At 56.7% G+C, this 19,218-nt stretch overlaps 2 protein-coding genes across 5 annotated transcripts in view; both read right to left on the reverse strand.

Annotated features, from left to right (window-relative positions):
• The window catches only part of MTHFS (methenyltetrahydrofolate synthetase), a 48,131-nt gene that overhangs the window by 22,780 nt on the left and 6,133 nt on the right, over nucleotides 1–19,218 (reverse strand). Inside the window, exon 1 of one of the 4 annotated variants that reach the window (XM_059678361.1) lies at nucleotides 1,659–1,856. The exons of 1 other annotated variant lie outside the window; for it this stretch is intronic. In XM_059678361.1, the coding sequence (XP_059534344.1) occupies nucleotides 1,659–1,775 (117 nt within the window). In that variant the 5' untranslated portion in view covers nucleotides 1,776–1,856. Of the gene's footprint in view, nucleotides 1–1,154; nucleotides 1,315–1,658; nucleotides 1,857–19,218 lie in introns of those variants that run through there. 2 more of the 4 variants (XM_059678363.1, XM_059678362.1) reach the window with 2 other exon arrangements.
• Nucleotides 10,172–16,119, reverse strand: BCL2A1 (BCL2 related protein A1). The gene is made up of 2 exons (XM_059678365.1): nucleotides 15,519–16,119; nucleotides 10,172–10,437 (listed from the first exon to the last, which is right to left on the reverse strand). The coding sequence occupies exons 1-2, from the start codon at nucleotides 15,948–15,950 to the stop codon at nucleotides 10,336–10,338; spliced, it is 534 nt and encodes a 177-aa protein (XP_059534348.1). The 5' UTR covers nucleotides 15,951–16,119; the 3' UTR covers nucleotides 10,172–10,335.

The raw sequence follows: 19,218 nt of genomic DNA on the forward strand, positions 1-19,218 counted from the left end.
GTCTGTTGCTAGGGAGCGGAAGCCGGGCGTTGCTACGTGACGTCAAAACCCAGCGCCCACAGCCACCGTTTCCAGGCTGGCCATGGGGTCTTGGTGGCATTAGCTGCGATTGGCTGGGCCGTCGCTCCGGGGCGGTGGCGGGGCCTGCGTCAGGTCCGCGCTGCCGTTTCTCTGTACATGGAGCGTCTGCCCCCTGGTGGTCAGTTTGCGTCATGGCGACCGGCTGGTGGGTCGGACACTTAGCATTTTAGCCTTTTATATCTATAGGTCGTGGCAGCTGTGATGGAAGAAATACATTTTTTTATTGGCTAATATCTGCTCTGGGCGGTGTGGCTCGGTGGATAGAGCGTCGGCCTGAGGACGGAAGGGTCCCGGGTTCGATTCCCGGTCAGGGCACAGGCCCGGGTTGCGGGTTCGATCCTCAGTGGGGGGCGTGCAGGAGGCGGCCGATCTACGGTTCTCTCTCATCATCATTGATGTTTCTCTCTCTCTCCCTCTCCCTTCCTCTCTGAAATGAATAAAAATATATTCTTTAAAAAGTTACTAATATTTACGTGTTGGCGGGACGTGGATTTTTCCCTGGTGTCCCCTCAACACCAGCCCCCAACGCCCTCAGAACGCGACTTCCAGGCCGACCAACCAACCCCCAACCAGTCAACACCCCGAAACACGGGGTATCCCCCCAAAACGCGTCTAAGGCGGCTCCGTGAGTGTTTCTTTTCACACTTAAACCCTTTGGACTTAGTGAGTATTCAACTGTGTATGTGTCCGTTTTGGGGGGACACCCTGTCAGTCTGTCAGGAGGCCGCAGTGAGAGGAACCAAGGGCGTGTGTGGAACCCCCAGACGGGGCACCCCGCTCACCCCCACCTGGCTCCCCACCATCGTGGGCGGCGGGAGAATCCATGTTTTCTCTCATTAACCCGGAAAAGCACGTCCTGTCACCGCGGCCCGGCCTAGCACTAGGCCCGGGGTGAGCGAGCGAGGCTCAGTGGGGGCAGCCTTAGCTCAGGGGAGCCTGCACCCCGACTCTCCCGCCCTTTGGCTAAGAGGAGGGGCCTCCTCACCTAGGGTTCCCGACCTCGAACGCCAACCGACCGACCGAAGGCGCCTCAGCGAGGGCCGCCCCGCGCCCCCCAGGGGTCTCTGTCGCACCTGCTCCCGCCTCAGCACCTGCGTCGGCCCCACGGAGGCCATCTCATCGCCGCACCGGCCTCCGAGGGAACAGGGCGTCGCCGCTCCGCCCTCCCACCGCCATCCTCACAGCCGCCTTCCCTCCTGGCCTCGCGCCTTCGAGCGCCCAGACACGCTCCGAACGACGTGAGCGTGCCGGAGGGGACGCACGCACGCACGCACGCACGCCGTGGGTGGGACGTAAGCACGCCGGCGCTGGCGGAAGTGTGGGGGAGGGGCGGGGGGAACTTGCGCCCATCGGGGTCGGGGACGTGCGCGCGTGCGCGTTGGGGGGGGAGGGTGACGGCGCGCACGGGGACGCACGCGCACGGGGCGAGAGGGGGGGGGAGGGAGGATGCGCGCATGCGCACGCCGCCGGAGGCCTGCGCCTGCGCAGATCCGAAAACCCGAGCAGCGCGGCCAGGAGGATGTCCACCCGGCCCCGTCAACGTGGCCCGCTACCGTGGCGTCTCGGCGATCGCTCACCTTCTGGGCCAGGAGGCGGGACTGGCGCAGCCGCTCCTCGGCGCTGAGGGCCCGCAGGCGCTGCTTCAGCTCGGCCCGCAGGCTCCGCTTGGCGCCGCTCACCGCCGCCGCCGCCATGTGGGGAGCACAGGCCGTCCTCTCGCCCGGTTGGCGCTGCTGGTCCGCGGGCCGGGAGGGTCTGGCGGTTTCCGGATCGCGAGCGCCCCGCCTCAGCCCCGCCCCGCGGAGCTGAAGGAGGCTCCCGGTGTCCCTCCCTGCGGGCGTTTACCTGGAGGGGGGCAGGGGGTGGGAGGGAGACGGCACCCCGGGGACATCGGTGTGGAGGCGGATCACCCCGCTCGGGGCCACGCGCGGTAACCCCAGGGCAGGGGGCGGTTCCACGGGCCAGGACATTGAACTCCAAGTAATTCCAAGTTTAGAGAAAACGGGCTACGTTTTATGTTAATAAATAAACCAACTTGACAAGCTTGTGTGCAAAGCAAGCAATCAGGAAAAGCTGGGCCGGGCCAGGCCTGGCTCAGGGGTTGAGCGTTGACCTATGAACCCGGAGGTCAGGGTTCATTCCAGGTCGGGGCACCTGCCCGGGTTGCGGGCCCGATCCCCAGTAGGGGGCGTGCAGGAGGCGGCGGATTCATGGTGGTCTATCATTGATGTTTCTCTCTCTTCCTCTCCCTTCCCCTTTGAAATCAATAACACATTTTTTTATAAAGAAAAGAACAACCAAAAACACTGAAAACTGAAGAGCGTAGGGCAGGGGTGGGCAACCCCTGGCACGCGTGCCAAACATGGCACGCCAGTAACTTCTGCTGGCACGGGAAACCCTCTCTTATAATCTCCCATTTACAATTTTTTTCTTAATATCGATCTTTTTTATTTTTCTGATAAATTCAGTGTAGGTGCATCTTAGATAAATAGTTTTACATAACAAGTTATCTTAAAGACCGTAGACAAGGATGGACGAGGGAGGGGAAGAGCCATTTCTATGCCTCTGCCTTCATTCTCCCCGCCTTCCTAGATCCGGCCAGTGTTTTGGTTTCATCCACACACGCTTGTGAATCTTTGTTCTCAGGGATGGATTTTGTTAAGTCTCGTAAGAGGAGTAGCCTGACGGATGACAGTAGTAGCGCGTGCATCTCTCTGAAGGCCACGAAATAGAAACCTGATGTAAAATCTCTGTCATCGGCGATGCAGCCGCAAACGTCCCACTGATACTATCACACGGAGTCATAACGTTTTCTGTCGGACTGTGTACATGTATACATTAAAAAATAAATGTATTTTTCATCATCGTAGACTGTTTTTATCGCTCGAGTGAATTTTATTATTTCTTCAAGGTTCTTCACATACGTACACCTTAAGAGATAGCAAGCAGGCGTCACATGTTCTCAAAAAGTTAGGGTCGGCACGCAGGAGAATTCCGAGTCAGAGATTTTGCTGTTTGGGCACGCACTTGCAGAAAGGTTGCCCACCCCGGTCGTAGGGGGAACCAGCCCTCCAGACAGTGAAACCTACTGTCATGAATGCGGATCCACAAAGGGACAGGAGAACAGATAGAGGCACAGAAGCAGACCCGAAGCCGTGCAGACATTTAGTGTCCCATCTCCAATCAGGGGGCACGCGTGGGCTTTTTAAATAACTTTTTAACTCAAAGTAGACCACTGGCCTCCACAGCAGAGCTAACACAGAGGTATTGCAAGAAAATCCAGGCACACATCTTCACCACCGTGACTGTGGCGGCGGTTCCTCAGTTACAGCAACGAAAACGCAAGCAACAGAAGAAAATTTATCGCCCCGGCCGGTGTTGCTCAGTGGGTAGAGCGTCGGCCTGTGGACGGAAGGGTCCCGGGTTGGATTCCGGTCAAGGGCACATGCGTGGGTTGCAGGCTCGATCCCTAGTCAGGGGCGTGCAGGAGGCGGCCGATCCATGATTCTCTCTCATCATGGATGTTTCCCTCTTCCTCTCTGAAATCAATAAAAAATATTAATTTTTTAAAAAAAGAAAATTTGTCAAAATTAAAAACATGCACCGGCCCTGGCCGGTTTCTCAGTGGTTAGAGCAAAGGAGTTTAGTCTTCTACCCGAGGGCCGAAGGGTCATGGGTTCGATTCATGGCCGAGGGCTGTGCCTTGGATGCTGGTTCCCCAGCTCCAGTAGGGGCAGGTTTGGGAAGCAACCAATCCATACGTCTCTCTCACCCAGTCGTTTCTCTCTCCTCCTCCCTCCTCCCTTCCACTCTGTAGAAATCCATGGAAAAAATATTCTCGGGTGAGGATTAAAAAAAACAACAGAAGCCGGAACCGGTTTGGCTCAGTGGATAGAGCGTCGGTCTGCGGACTGAAAGGTCCCTGGTTCGATTCCGGTCAGGGGCATGTGCCTGGGTTGCGGGCATATCCCCAGTGGGAGATGTGCAGGAGGCAGCTGATCGATGTTTCTCTCTCATCGATGTTTCTGGCTCTCTATCTCTCTCCCTTCTTCTCTGTGAAAAATCAATAAAATATATTTAAAAAAAAAAAAAAAAAAAAACAACAGAAAACATGCATCAGAGGACACCATCAGTAAAATGAAGATTACCTAGAGAATGGGAGCAAATATTTGCAAGTCACCCTATAGAATAAAAGACCGGCGGAAAGACCGGCCGCTATGATGCGCACTGACCACCAGGGGGCAGACGCTCAATGCAGGAGCTGCCCCCTGGCGGTCAGTGCGCTCCCACAGGGGGAGCGCCGCTCAGCCAGAAGCCAGGCTCACGGCTGGTGAGCGTAAGGGCTTAGGCCCGCTCCCCGTCGGACATCCCCCGAGGGCTCCCGGACTGCAAGAGGGTGCAGGCCGGCTGAGACCTCCCCACTCCAGTGCATGAGTTTCGTGCACCGGGGCCTCTAGTATATTTATTTGATAAGGGGCTCTTGTCCAGAATAGCATATAATGAATTCTTACAACTCAACCGTAAACACACACACACACACACAGATCATCCAGTTTTAAAACGGACAGAGGTCTTCCACAGACATTTCTTCATATAAGATATACAAATAGCCGATAAGCGCATGGCAAGATTTCAACATTATTAGTCATTACAGGCCCATCGGGGGTTGGGGCTCCGTACCCTGTCACGCACAGAGCAGGGTCGATCAGGGGGTTGGGGAGCTCCCCCCGTCACGCACAAAGCAGGGCCCATCAGCGGGTTGGGGAGCTCCCCCTGTCACACACAGAACAGGGCCGATCAGGGGGTTGGGGAGCTCCCCCCTGTCACTCACAGAGTAGGGCTGATAGGGGAGTTGGGGCACCACCCCCTGTCACACACACAGCAGGGCAGATCAGGGGGTTGGGGCGCCGCCACTGTCACACTCAGGGCAGGGCCGATGGGGAGGTTATGGCTCTACCCCGTCACACACAGAGCAGGGCCTGTGAGGGGTGGTTGGGGCATCGCCCTCTATCACCCACAGAGCAGGGCCGATCATGGGGTTGGGGCACCGCCACTGTCATACTCAGGGCAGGGCCGATGGGGAGGTTATGGCTCTACCCTGCCACACACAGAGCAGGGCCCGTGGGGGGGGGGGAAGGTTTGGGGTGCCGCACCCTGTCACACACAGAGCCGCAGGGCGATCAGGGGGTTGCGGAGCTCCCCCCTATTGGGCACAGAGCAGGGCTGATCAGGGGGTTGGGGCGCCTTCCCCTGTCACGAACAGAGCGGGGTGGATAGGGAGGTTGTGGCCCCGCCCCCTGTCACACACAGAGCCGCAGGGCGATCAGGGGGTTTGGGCGCTGCCCCCTGTCACGCTGATCCCAGTGCCGGGAGGCCTTGCGGCTCTGCTGATCCCGGTGCTGGGAGGCATATTACCCTTTTACTATAGAGGATAGAGGGCTGGTGCATGTGTGGGGGCCAGCTGGTTTGCCCTGAAGCGTGTCCTAGATCAGGGTGGGGGTCCCCACTGGGGTGCCTGGCCAGCCTGGATGAGGGGATGATGGCTGTTTGCAGCTGGTCACACACCCTTCAGGGTGGGGGTCCCCACTGGGGTGCCTGGCCAGTCTGGGTGAGGGGCTGAGGGCTGTTTTCAGGCTGGCGGGTGATTGAAGCTCCCAACTGCTCCTTTTTTTCTTTTTCTTTTTAATTCTGGGCCAGCTTTAGCTCTGAGGCTCCAGCTCTTAGGCCTCCTCTCCTGAAAGCAGGTATCTGGTTTGTTTCGGTTCTATAATCGAAACAATGTATAACTCCAGCTCTGAGATCCCAGCTCGCTGAAAGCAGGTTTCTGGGGTTTTGTTTAGCTTCTATATTTGTTACAATGTTTCAAACTGCAGGCTCAGAGGCCGGCAAGGCAGGCGGGGAACGTTGGTTTCCTCCGTCACTGAAGCAAGCAAGCCTCATGTTAGTTTCAAGCTGCCTGGCTGCCGGCCGCCATCTTGGCTGGCAGTTAATTTGCATATCGCCCTGATTAGCCAATGGGAAGGGTAGCGGTCGTACGCTAATTACCATGTTTCTCTTTTGTTAGATAGGATAGAGGCCCGGTGCCTGAATTCGTGCACCAGTGGGGTCCCTCAGCCTGGCCTGTGGGATCGGGCCGAAACGGGCTCTCCGGCATTCCCCAGGGGGTCCTGGATTGCAAGAGGGCACAGGCCAGACCAAGGGACCCCACAGGTACACGATTGGGGTCGGGGAGGGACACTGGAGGTTGGCCAGCCAGGGAAGGACCACGGGAGGGCTCCAGGGCATGTCTAGCCCGTCTCGCTCAGTCCCAATTAGCTGGACCCCAGCAGCAAGCTAACCTATCGGTCAGAGCGTCTGCCCCTTGGTGGTCAGTGCACATCATAGCGACTGGTCAGCCAGGTGACTGTCTGCCCCCTGGTGGTCAGTGCATGTCATAGCGAGCAGTTGAGCGGCCTTAGCATATCATTAGCCTATTATGCTTTGATTGGTTGAATGGATGACCAGACACTTAGCATATTAGGCTTTTATTATATAGGATAAGATTAAAAGAGAGGCATCAAAGAAAATATGTTTCTACTCATTTGTGGGGGGGAAAATGCAGCACATGTAAAACAGAACGTGACTGAGTTTGGGTGCCTGTGTGGGAACGGGCGAGAAAAGGGTGGAGAGAATGGGAAACGGTCATGGCGTAGCAGCGAGGAGGAAAGTGACATTTCCCTCGTGCTACTTTTCTCTGCGTAGCTCTGTCAGGACCACGGTAACGTTGTACAGACAGACGGGCATACAACCGGGGTGCGTGTGGGGCGGGGGAAGGCAGGGGAGGGGAGGGACCCAAAATGCAATCCAAGCCGGGACAAACCGAACTGTATTGCAAATGATTAACATAACCACAACTAAATGGGTGGAGAAGTCAAGTAACTTTGGGCTAAGTATTTTGACGAAATGCCGTAAGGCTAAAGACAAAAATAACTTTATACAAATACTAGAGGCCCGGTGCACAAAATTCATGCACGGCATGGGAGGGGGAATCCCTCAGCCCAGCCTGCACCCTCGCCAATCCGGGACCCCTGCCTGCCTGGCAGCGAGCCTGCATGCTGGGGGGGCTGATGGGCAGGGAGGGAGCCGCCGATGCGGAGAGGGAGGAACCACGAGGGACCAGGTCTGATACACAGATACTGGGGGTTGGCCTAAGGGCAGCTGGTCACCATAACAGGAGCAAAGAATGTTCCGGTACCGATGCCAGGCCAGGGCGTGTGTGGGGCAGGGGAAGGGAAGACCAGATAGGCCAGCGGTTCTCAGCCTTCCTCATGGCGCGACCCTTGAATACAGCTCCCCATGTTGTGGTGACCCCCAATTCCATGGCGATAAATTGAACATCATGAAAGCATCGTGATCAATCACAAAAACGATACGTAATGATAGATGTGTTTTCTGATGGTCTTAGGCGACCCCTGTGACAGGGGCATTCGACTGCCAGAGGGGTCGCGACCCCCAGGCTGAGAACCGCTGAGACAGACAGACAGACGCGGCGGGCAGGATGTGCGACGGGCAAGTCCTCCGCGAAATGGGAAGCCGGGCCGGTGGGAATGACCTGCCTACATGGGTGGTGTTGCAAGCGTCTGTCACCCGCTCTTCCTGTATGGAGGCTCCGGCGTTGCCCAAACGTCGACCTTCAACTCGAGAACAGTTTTGGGGAACGCCGGTCATGGGTTTGCTCCCCATCGCAGCCCTGGGCTCGTCAGCTGTCTGGAAGATCTTTGCCTTTGGTCACGAGGCAGATGAACCGGAGAAAACCCACCCACCCTGGACAGGCTGCCTCCTGCACGCCCCCCACGGGTGACCGAGCCCCCAACCCAGGCCTGTGCCCTGACTTAGCGGGCACCACCCCCAGACTGGGTGCCCGATTGCATCTTCCAGCAGAAAGAGCCACCCGGGCTGCTGCCGCTTATAGAGAAAGGGTCTGTGTGCCGGGCGGGCGTAGCCCAGTGGCTGAGTGTCGGCCTGTGAACCAGGTGGTCCTGGGTTTGATTCCCGGTCAGGGTACAGGCCCGGGTTGTGGGCTCCATCCCCAGTGGGGGGCGTGCCGGAGGCAGCCGATCCGTGATTCTCTCTCATCATGGATGTGTCTCTCTCCCTCTGACATGAATAAAAATTGATTTAAAAAAATAATAATAAAGGGTTGCATTTCCATACAGGATGATACAAAGCAGCCCTTCCCTGTCAGCAGCTCTCACCGTGGTAGAAGTTTCCAGATCCCAAACAGTGGCAACCGACTGGTCTTAAGTTAGACGATGCCACAGGGAAGACACGGACGGAATCCTTACGGGCTGAAGACCCGCCCTGTCGGTGGGGAGACCAGCCTCACCCAGCTGACCTTGACTGGCAGCTCCCGCTCCTGCCGGGGAGGGGGGGAGGCAGCAGAGGGTCAGGCGGTACCAGCTGACCAGGAGGAAGCGAGGCCTTGAGGACCAGCGTGGGCCTGGGGGTCCATGTGACCCGCCCACCAGCCCCATGATCTGGGATCACAGACTTTTTTTTTTTATTGATTTCAGAGAGGAAGGGAGAGGGAAAGAGAGATACAAACATCCATGATGAGAGAGGATCACCGATCGGCTGCCCCCTGCACGCCCCACACTGGGGATCGAGCCTGCAACCCAGGCCTGCGCCCTTCACTGGAATCAAACCCGGGTCCCTTCAGTCCGCAGGCCGACGCTCTATCCACTGAGCCACACCGGCCAGGGCAGACCAGAGACTTTCCGTGTTTAAGCCTGTTTCCTCCAGAGGAAAATGCAATGCAAACCCCAGGGGGGAGAGATCGTGTAACGTGAGGAGGAGGAGGAGTGGAAAGGTCTAGACCAGCGGCTCTCAACCTGTGGGTCGTGACCCCTTTGGCGGTCGAACGACCCTTTCACAGGGGTCGCCTAAGATCATCGGAAAACACATATATTACTACATATTGCTTTTGTGATGAATCACGATGCTTTAATTATGTTCAATTGGTAGCAATGAAAATCCATCCTGCACATCAGATATTTACATGACGATTCATCACAGCAGCAACATGACAGCGATGAAGTAGCCACAGGAATAATGTTATGGTTGGGGGTCACCACAGCATGAGGAACTGCATTAAAGGGCCAGAGGGATGAGAACCGTTGGTCTAGAGCGAGGTACAGTGCTCCCGTGTCGCAATCAAATTTGCTGACCTCACCCGGCTTGCATGGCTCGGTGGTTGATCAGTGACCTATGAACCAGAAGGTCAGGGTTTGATTCTGGTGAAGGGCGCAGGCCTGGGTTGGGGGCTGCATCCCCAGTGTGGGGCGTGCAGGGGGCAGCCAATCGGTGATCCTCTCTCCTCATGGATGTTTCTCTCTCTCCCTCTCCCTTCCTCTCTGACATCAATAAAAATACATTTTTTAAAAAATCAGAGCACAGCCTAACAAAAGACAGTTTTCTAACATGTGAAAAAAAATTTTTAAATATATTTCTTTATTGATTTCAGAGAGAAAGGGAGAGGGAGAGAAACATCCATGATGAGAGAGAATCATGGATCGTCTGTTATCTGCATGCCCCCCACTGAGGATCGAGCCCGCACCCGGGCCTGTGCCCTGACCGGGAATCGAACCTGGGATCCTTCAGTCCGCAGGCCGACGCTCTATCCACTGAGCCACACTGGCCGGGGCAAATTTGTGAAATGTTTTCATGGGTGGTTTCCCAACGGCCCGACACTAAGGCATGCGCCTCCCTTTGTTCTAACGATCCCTCAGGGTCCGGCTGCCGCATCCCTCACCTCCAACGGCCGGCAGAGGAGTGACGGCTGGGGGCAGGCACCGGGAGAAAACTCAGCACCAGGGGCCCCGGGCGGACCCACGACAGGGCCCCGGGGAAGGGTCAGCGGACTCACCCGCCTGCAGTGCGGGCCAGTGACAAGGAAAATGCTCTGGGGTCAGGGACAGGCCCGTCAGAAACCTGCCCGCCTGGGCCTGCAGACTCACCTTCCTCTTACGCATCCCCCACCTGAGACCTGCCCCCGGGACCGCGGGCGGGTCGCCCTGCGCCGGGCTCCCAGGAAGACGCGGACGCCGCAGAGAGACACGTACATTCGATTTATTTGTGGAAAGGGGGGCACGGTGTCCGCGGCCCCGGAACCATCCAGTTGCCCCACGAGTGCTGTTTGTGCAAAAGGAGGAGAAGTGGGTGTGGGCCGTCCCTCCCGCAAGAGTCCAGGTTTCCCAGCCCCCGGGGTCCCTGCCGTCAGGGGAGCTGCCTCAGGGCGCACAGTAGGACCTGGCCCGCCGCCCCCAGGAAGGCCAGCCAGCCCGGCCGGGGCTCGAACTTCCGCACGAAGCCGTGTTCCTAGGAGAGGACAGAGGGCACAGGGTTAGAACAGCGTCGGTGGACACGAGAGAGCTGGAATGAAAAGCACAGGAAATGTCATCTCAGCGATGCAGGCGCTCATCTTCTCAGGGGTCTCGACGGGGAAAATGAGACCTTTGGGGGGGGGGGGGGCTGCTAGCGACCTGAGTCTGTGAGCCAGGCGCCTCGCGGACCCTTTCTCTTCTATTTTTTTTTAAAATATATTTTATTGATTTTTATACAGAGAAGAAGGGAGAGGGATTGAGAGTCAGAAACATCGATGAGAGAGATCGATCAGCTGCCTCCTGCACGCCCCCCACTGGGGATGTGCCCGCAACCCAGGTCCATGCCCTTGACCGGAATCGAACCCGGGACCCCTGAGTCCGCAGGCCGACGCTCCATCCGCTGAGCCACACCGGTTCGGCCCCTTTCTCTTCTTATCCGACCACGCAAGCCGCTCTGTGGCTGCTTCTAGCTACTCCCGTGCCAGGCATTTGTCAGTTATCTGAGTGGTGCTGTGCTCAAGGCCGTAAGCTCCCTGCAAGGTAGTTACTTGGCGCACTGCCCCTCCTCCCGCGCCCCTCCCCCCCCATCCCAGCACACAGGGCGTCTTGTATGTTTTTTTAAAAAGCCTATGAAAGGTCCGGAAGTCTCATTCCAAATTTGGGCGACACAGAGACCCAGAAAGGTATAAAAGGGAGAGCCTCCTCCCTGTTTTTGCTCAGGATTTGGAGAGAAACCCTCTCCCTGGGTCCCGGGGGCACATGTGAAACGTCTGGAAGTGCCCGGGTTTTTCCTGCGTATTTTTCGGTCGCCTGGGAAATCCTGTCACGGTCTCACTAGTTTTATGCCGTCCGACCTCAGCGTCATCTCCAGGGAGCTACGTCCTGTCGTTCTAATTTCTCAGTAGCCACGTGTTAAAAGGAAAAAAGAGAGAGGCGAAACTGATTTTGAAATATATTGATCTAAAGTAGTATTGTAATACGGTTAACAGGAAAATGATTAGTGAAATATCTGACAGTGTTTTGTATCAAATCGGTAACGTGTGTTCTGGCCCTGGCCGGTGTGGCTCGGTGGATAGAGCATCAGCCCACGGACTGCAGGGTCCTGGGTTCGATTCCGGTCAAGGGCACGGACCTCGGTTGCAGGCTCGATCCCCGGCCCTGGTCGGGGCACATGTGGGAGGCCACCCATCGATGTCTCTCTCACATCGATGTTTCTCTCTCTCTGTCTCTCCCCCTCCTTCCACTCACTCTAAAAATCAATGGAAAAATATCCTCGGGTGAGGATTAACAAAATAAATAAATAAAACAATGTCTATTTTATACTTACAGCGTATCTGTTTTTAAAAAATATATTTTTATTGATTTCAGAGCAGGGAGAGGGAGAGATAGAAGCATCCATGATGAGAGAGAATCACGGATCGGCTGCCTCCTGCACGCCCCCTCCTAGGGATGGAGCCCACCACCCGGGCCTGTGCCCTTGACTGGACTCGAACCTGTGACTCTCCAGTCTGCAGGCCGACGCTCTATCCACTGAGCCACACCGGCCAGGGCCACAAATCCCATTACTGATTCACTGGTCCCCGCTCCCCTTTGGGGCATCTGTTTTAGACGGCGGTTAACTAACTGCCAACTGTAACTGATCATGTGATGAATGGGGATTTAGTCTATTTGTTCAGGGAGGTTAGGCAATGCCACCACCACCACCACTACCAGCAAGTACTGAGAACTCTTTGCGGAAAGTGTTCTGGGGGCTCCCGATACAGGAGTAACGGGGTTCCTCTGGCCGAGGAGGCAGATGCCCCCCACCCCCCGTACTGCAGAGGCCCCCGAGGCTGAGAGAAGTGACGCAACCTGTCAGGTCGCCCCGGAGCCCGGAAAGGAACCGGGTGGCCTGCTTCCCGGTAGGTGCCGCCCCCCCTTCCTGGGGGCCACGACCCGCGGGCACAGGCTGTGCCGTCCCCGGAAATGAGTCATCCAAGGGCAAGTTCATTCATTTGAGCTCGACTGTCCAGGCGCTGAGAGACGGTGCCCTGGCCCCTTGCTCTTTGGCCGCTGGCGGCCTGGCTCGGAACAGCAGGGCCCCCCATGCCCAGCACAGTGACTCATGGCAGCCTGGAAGCGAGGTGGCGGCGGCCTTGAAACGCCCTCCCGTCTCAGACCCACGCACGTGGGGAGCCCGAACCCGCCCCAGGGCTCCGTGACGGCGAGCGTGCGTGTGTGGGCACACGTGTGTCCTTCCGTGTGTGGAGGCTCACGCCGACCCCTGGACATCCCGGGAGGGTCAGTTCACGTCTAGAAATTCTCCCAGACAGCTCCCCACCCCCCCACGGTCAGGAGTTCCAGGAGCTCACACCATTCATGGCTACGCGGTCACATTTTCAAAGAATATTGATTCCGCCCTGACCGGTGTGGCTCAGTGGGTAGAGCGTCGGCCTGCAGACTGAAGGGTCCGGGGTTCGATTCCGGTCAAGGGCATGTATGTACCTTGGTTGCAGGCACATCCCCAGTGGGGGGGGTGCTGGAGGCAGCTGATCGATGTTTCTCTCTCATCGATGTTTCTAGCTCTCTATCCCTCTCTCTTCCTCTCTGTAAAAAATCAATAAAATATATATTTTTTAAAAAAAGAATATTGATCCCTTCTCTCTGCCGCCAATACTCTAAGCTCTGAGGACTCAGGGCCAGGCCCAGGCTCACAGGGGGGCCTCTGAGCCACAGAGAACGTCTGCCTTCGCTGGAAACCAAAACGACACCCACAGCTGAAACCTCCCCCCACCCCCTCCTTCCTCTGGCTTCCCACAGCGGCAGGAAGGCACTGACAAGATCTCGGCTGCCCCCGCCCGCGGCCAGGGCTGCTGAGTTAGAAGAATCGCAGGAAGAAAAGGCCAGTAGAAGGGGGAGTGTTTGGGGGCGGGGGCCTCCAGCAACTTGCAAAGGTCACACCAAGTTTCAAAACGTCCTTGACCGAAGTCGCCATGGTTTTGAAAGCCAGTGGGCCGGCGGGGGGATCACCTGCCACCCGCACAGAAGTATCTGCATCCCGAACAGTCAGTCACAGGAATCCTACAAGCCACTGAGAAGACGACAAAATAACAGGGAGACGGGCAAAGACTGTAAGCAGGCAGGTCCCCATGCAGGCGCTGGCAGAGGCCATAACCCCGCCAGTCATCGGGGCGACAAGACTTCCACCAGCTGCATTAGGACAGAGTGGGAATGACGAGATTTCTACAGCAGAGTGCAAGGCGGGGGGGGGGGGGGGGGGGCGGCAAACACCTGACGCTCTCACCAGCTGTGCTGGGAGGGGGACTTGGTAGAAACGCCGTGGATGGTGCGGATTTGGTCAATTCAGCCCTGGCCGGTGTGGCTCAATGGTTAGAGCGCCGGCCTGCGGACTGAAGGGTCCCGGGTTCGATTCCGGTCAAGGGCACACGCCCGGGGTTGTGGGCTCAATTCCTGGTGGGAGGCGTGCGGGAGGCAGCCAATCCATGATTCTCTCTCCCTCTCCCTTCTTCTGAGATCAATAAAAGTATATATTTAAGAAAAGAAGAAATCAAGTTTTTTAAAAAAGGCAGCTATAAAATATATATGTATATATATTTAAAAAAATAAATAAAAATACTATTTTAAATACCCTTGGGTGAAGAAAAGGCAGAATAAGCACCATGTACTAGTTATACATATTTTAAAAGCCCTTTTAGAAAGATGCACTATGGATACTTTCTGTGGCTATAATCAACGGCTATGTTTTGCATGTAAAATAACTGATAACAGGGGTTACCTCTGGGGAGAGGGGAGGGCCAGGTGAGGAGGGGGCGTGCGGAGAAGGCGCCTGGGGACACAGTGGTTTTTTAAAAAATATATTTTATTGATTTTTTACAGAGAGGAAGGGAGAGGGACAGAGAGCTAGAAACATCGATGAAAGAGAAACATCGATCAGCTGCCTCCTGCACACCCCCTACTGGGGATGTGCCCGCAACCCAGGTACATGCCCTTGCCCGGAATCGAACCCGGACCCTTCAGTCTGCAGGCCGACGCTCTATCCACTGAGCCACACCGGCCAGGGCAAGAAGGTGCCTGGGGACACAGTGTTTTTAAGTGTTGGGACATAAAGGAAAAGCAGAGCCCTGGCTGGTGTTGCTCAGTGGATAGAGCGTCAGCCTGCAGACTGAAGGGTCCCGGGTTCAATTCTGGTCAGGACACATCCCCAGGGTGTGGGCTCGATCCCCAGTGGGGGGCGTGCAGGAGGCAGCCGATCCACGATTCTCTCTCATCATGGAGGTTTCTTTCTTTCCCTCTCCCTCTCCATTCCTCTCTGTAATCAATAAAGAAATAAAAAAAAAATAAAAAGCAAAGACACCCCCTGTGAAAGGCCCAGGCAGGCCCCGGCTTTTTGAGGCCTCGACAATAGAGCGAATTCTCACTTGGAAATTCTCGAATCCAGTACCTTCCTCCTCTGATCAAGCGTTCACGGCCAGGATTTGTTACCTTAGGCCAGCGGTTCTCAACCTGTGGGTCGCGACCCCTTTGGGGGTCGAACGACCCTTTCACAGGGGTCGCCTAAGACCATCGGAAAACACATCGATAATTACAGATTGTTTTTGTGATGAATCACCATGCTTTCATGATGTTCCATTTGTCACCATGAAATTGGGGGTCACCACCACATGAGGAGCTGTATTAAAGGGGTCGCGGCGTAAGGAAGGTTGAGAACCGCTGTCTTAGAAGACGGGGGTGGCAAACACCAACTTGGAAGCCATGAACTCGCGGAAAGACACCCCCACCCTTTGCAACCTCCTAAGAGAATGAAACAGCTTCTACGACCGACTCCCTGGTGGCTGAGCGTCCGTTGTCATGACAACCCTAGCGCCGCGCTGGCCGCGCCCTGCTACTGAGGATGGGTAGAGGGTCTTGCCAATACCATCCATATATACGGGTGTCCCCCCTTTCCACCCCCCAAAAAAGATGTATAGCCCTCTGAGCTAATTACTAACTCCAAGCGTGCGTGTATATATTTCCTTTGAAGCAGCCGGGACACCGTGAACTCCCGCTTCGGAGCAAAGAGCGCGCAAGACTATTTACCCAGCCTCCGTTCTGCCGGATCCAGTCCCCCGCCTGCGAGGTGATGAACTCGGCCACGAAGCACGCGATCTCCTCGGTCGTGTCCGCGTCCAGGTCCCGGTCCAGGGCGACGCGCGCGCGGAGCAGCTTCTTGGCGAGGATGCCCTGCAGGGCGAACACGGTCACCAGGCGGCCCCAGTTGACCACGCCGTCCGCGAACTCCTGGCGCACCACGGCCTGGAACACGGCCCGGGCCGCCTCCACGGACGCCACGTCCAGGTCGTCCAGGCTCGGCCGCAGCGTCCGCTCCGCGTCCCTCTGCACCGCCGAGGCCACGGCCCGCAGCAGCCGGGACACCCGGTCCGGGCCGGGCCGGGGCGGCGGCCGCTGCAGCACGTGGCACAGGTAGTCCCGGGCCAGCGCCTGGACGTAGCCGAACTCGCAGTCGCTCATCCTCCCTCGACAGCCACGGCCCGGGCTCCTTCCCGGGGAAGCGACGGCGGCGATCTGGGGCCGGAGCGCAGGGCGCGGAGAAGAGCAGGGCGCGCGGGGGCCGCCCCGCGGGTGACATCAGGGCCGTGGAATTTCTGCAGCATCACGGGCGCGGAGGCGGGGGCGAAAGGGAAAGTTCAGAGCGGCTCCTCCCCGAGACAGAGAGAGAGAGAGAGAGGGGCCACTTCCCCATCCGCCGGTGGCTGCTCCAGCTGCCGGGCCCCACGCGAGGGGCGCAGAGACCGCGCGGCTGGCCCCGGGGGAACCTGGCCATTCCCCGAGTCGCTCATTCAGAAACCACCCCGCGGCCGGCAATCCCGCGGCCAAGTGCGTGCGCCCCAAATAACTGAGGACGGGGCCGCGGAAATATTTAAACACACAGCAGTACCATGACGCACAGGGGCCACGAGGCAGGGTGGCCATATATATATTTTTTAAAATATTTTTATTGATTTCAGAGAGGAAGGGAGAGGAAGAGATAGAAACATCAATGATGAGAGGAAATCATTGATTGGCTGTCTCCTGCAGGTTGTACCAAGCCCACAACCCAGGCACGTGCCCTTGATCGGAATCGAACCTGGGACCCTTCAGTCCGCAGGCTGAAGCTCTATCCACCGAGCCAAACCGGCCAGGGCAGGTGGCCAGATTTTGATGACCGGCCAGGTTATGATGACCACCCCATCAGCACGTCATAGAGACTTCCAAAAAACACTGAATACGGAAAACTTCCTGAGCAAATCCTCTCAAGGTTTTATTATCATGATTATTTGCATAACTGATTCACTTCATTGTGCTGATGGGTGGCCATCATCATCTGTCCTCTCAGTGTATGTAATATTCTCAACAGTAAAGATTAAAAAAAAAACAAGGTGGGAAGAAGCCCTATGTTCATCAACAGAGGAACGGATTAGCAAATTTATGGGACATTATTATTATTTTTTTAATCCTCACCCAAGGATATTTTGACATTTTTCTTTCTAGAGGGAGAGGGAGAGAGAGAGAAACATCGATGGGAGACAGGCACCCGCACGCACCCTGACCAGGGCTGGGAAATAGAACTGCAATGGAGGTATGCGCCCTTGACCAGAAATCGAACCCAGAATCCTTTGGGGGGGGGTACTCTAACCACTTAGCAACACCAGCCAGGGCCAGAACATTACTCAGCCATAAACCGAGCCTACAATGTGTGTGAATTTCAAAAACACTGTGCCAAGCCCAGCTGGCATGGCTCAGTGGCTGACCTTCGACCTGTGAACCAGGAGGTCACGGCTTGATTCCCAGTGTGGGGCATGCAGGAGGCAGCCGGCCCATGACTCTCTCTCATCATGGATGTTTCTCTCTCTCTCTCATCCTCTCCCTTCTTCTCTGGCATGAATAAAAATATTTTTAAGAAATTACGCCAAGCGGAAAAAGCCAATATATGAAAAACCCACACTGAGCAGATGCATAGAGACAGGAAGCAGGCAGGTGCGTGGGGCGTGCGGAGAGGGGGGTGGGAACTGCTTACATGGTGCGGGTTTTGTTTTATGACTAAAATGTTTGAGAATTACCCAGAAGTGGTGGTCACACAATATTATGAACATACCAAACACCACTGAACTGTTTATTTCTTTAGCATGTTTTTAAAAAATATATATATTTTTATTGATTTTAGAGAGGAAGGGGGAGGGAGAGAGAGAAACATCAATGATGAGAGGGAATCACTGATCGGCTGCCTCCTGCACGCCCCCCACTGGGGATCCAGCCCGCAACCCGGGCCTGTGCCCTTGACCAGAATCGAACCCGGGACCCTCCAGTCCGCAGGCCAACACTCTATCCACTGAGCCACACCGGCCAGGGCAATAAAAATAGATATTTGTAAAAAATCAATGGAAAAATAGCCTCCGGTGAGGATCAACAACGACAACAAGTTGGAAAAAATGAACAGCACGTTCAGGTGGATGCGCTGGGGGTGCCTCTGCCGCGGGTCCCTCCGTCCCCCAGCTCACAGCCGGCAGCCGTGCCGTCGCCGGGACCCTGTTATCACCGCGGCCAGTGATGGGAAAGTCTTGTGCAAACGCTCCCGGTCCCAGTCCGCCTGACCCATGGCAGCGGCTGCACTGGTTTCGCTTTTCTCTCTCTCGGCTGAGCTGAGCGAAAGCAGCGTTTTCTCTGGCTTCCCCCCGCGCCCTCTCGGGGGGAGTCCGCGAGGACAGCCTGCGGGCACGGGGCTTCCGATCCCCGCGCCCCAGAGGGCAGGGAGGAAGCAGAAGTGGGTGCTGGGGGGGCGGGAAGGGGGGCCCGGAGGGCAGTGCTCTGGGGGAGCCAGAGAGCCCGGGCCTGTCACTCAGCCAGGGAGCTGAGCTCCCTCCTGGAGCACCTGCCTCCTGCTGGGGGCGCCCTGTCCGCGGGGTCACGCTCCTGACCCCTGTGCTCCGCTGCGGGGGCTCACACGGCACCAGGAAGCCCACCGCCCCGAGTTCAGGGCCCCAACACAAAAGGGCAGGAGGGCTTGGGGGGGGGCTCCCCGCCGTCGCTATGGGGCGAGGCAGGATGGGGTCCAGCGGCCTGGGTGCGGGCCGGGAGCTTGGAAGTGGCTAGAACCGTGGTGGGCAAACCCCAGCTCATGAGCCACATGCGGCTCTTTGGCCCCCGGAGTGTGGCTCTTCCACAAAATCCCACGTGTGGGCGCGCACGGACAGTGCGACTGAAACGTCGTGGCCCATGCGCAGAAGTCGGTATTTTGTGGAAGAGCCAAACTCCAGGGGCCAAAGAGCCGCATGTGGCTCGCGAGCCGCGGTTTGCAGACCACTGGGCTAGAAGATATGAGGAAATCTGAAGGGTGTTTGTTAAGCCAGAGAGCAACTGGGCCGGACCTGCATTTTCAGTGACAGCGTTTTTGAGTTTGGGTTTGTTTATGAACCGAGGGACCTAGGTATAGATTTGAGAGGGGGTGGGGGGGAGAGAGAGAGAGAGAGAGAGGGAGAGAAACATCGATGTGGGAGAGGACCACCGATGAGCTGCCTCCCATACCGGCCCCGACCGGGAATCGAACCCACAACCTCAGTCTGTAGGGACGATGCTCTAACTGGCTGAGCTACCCGGCCAGGGCCACAGGATTTCTTTAAATCAACTTTCTTGCCCTGACCGTTGTGGCTCAGTGGATAGAGCATCAGCCTGCGGACTCAAGGGTCCCGGGTTCGATTCCGGTCAAGGGCATGGACCTTGGTTGCGGGCACATCCCCAGTGG

The sequence above is a fragment of the Myotis daubentonii genome, chromosome 21 (assembly GCF_963259705.1).
Source record: "Myotis daubentonii chromosome 21, mMyoDau2.1, whole genome shotgun sequence".
In the NCBI taxonomy this organism is placed as follows: Eukaryota; Metazoa; Chordata; class Mammalia; order Chiroptera; family Vespertilionidae; genus Myotis; species Myotis daubentonii.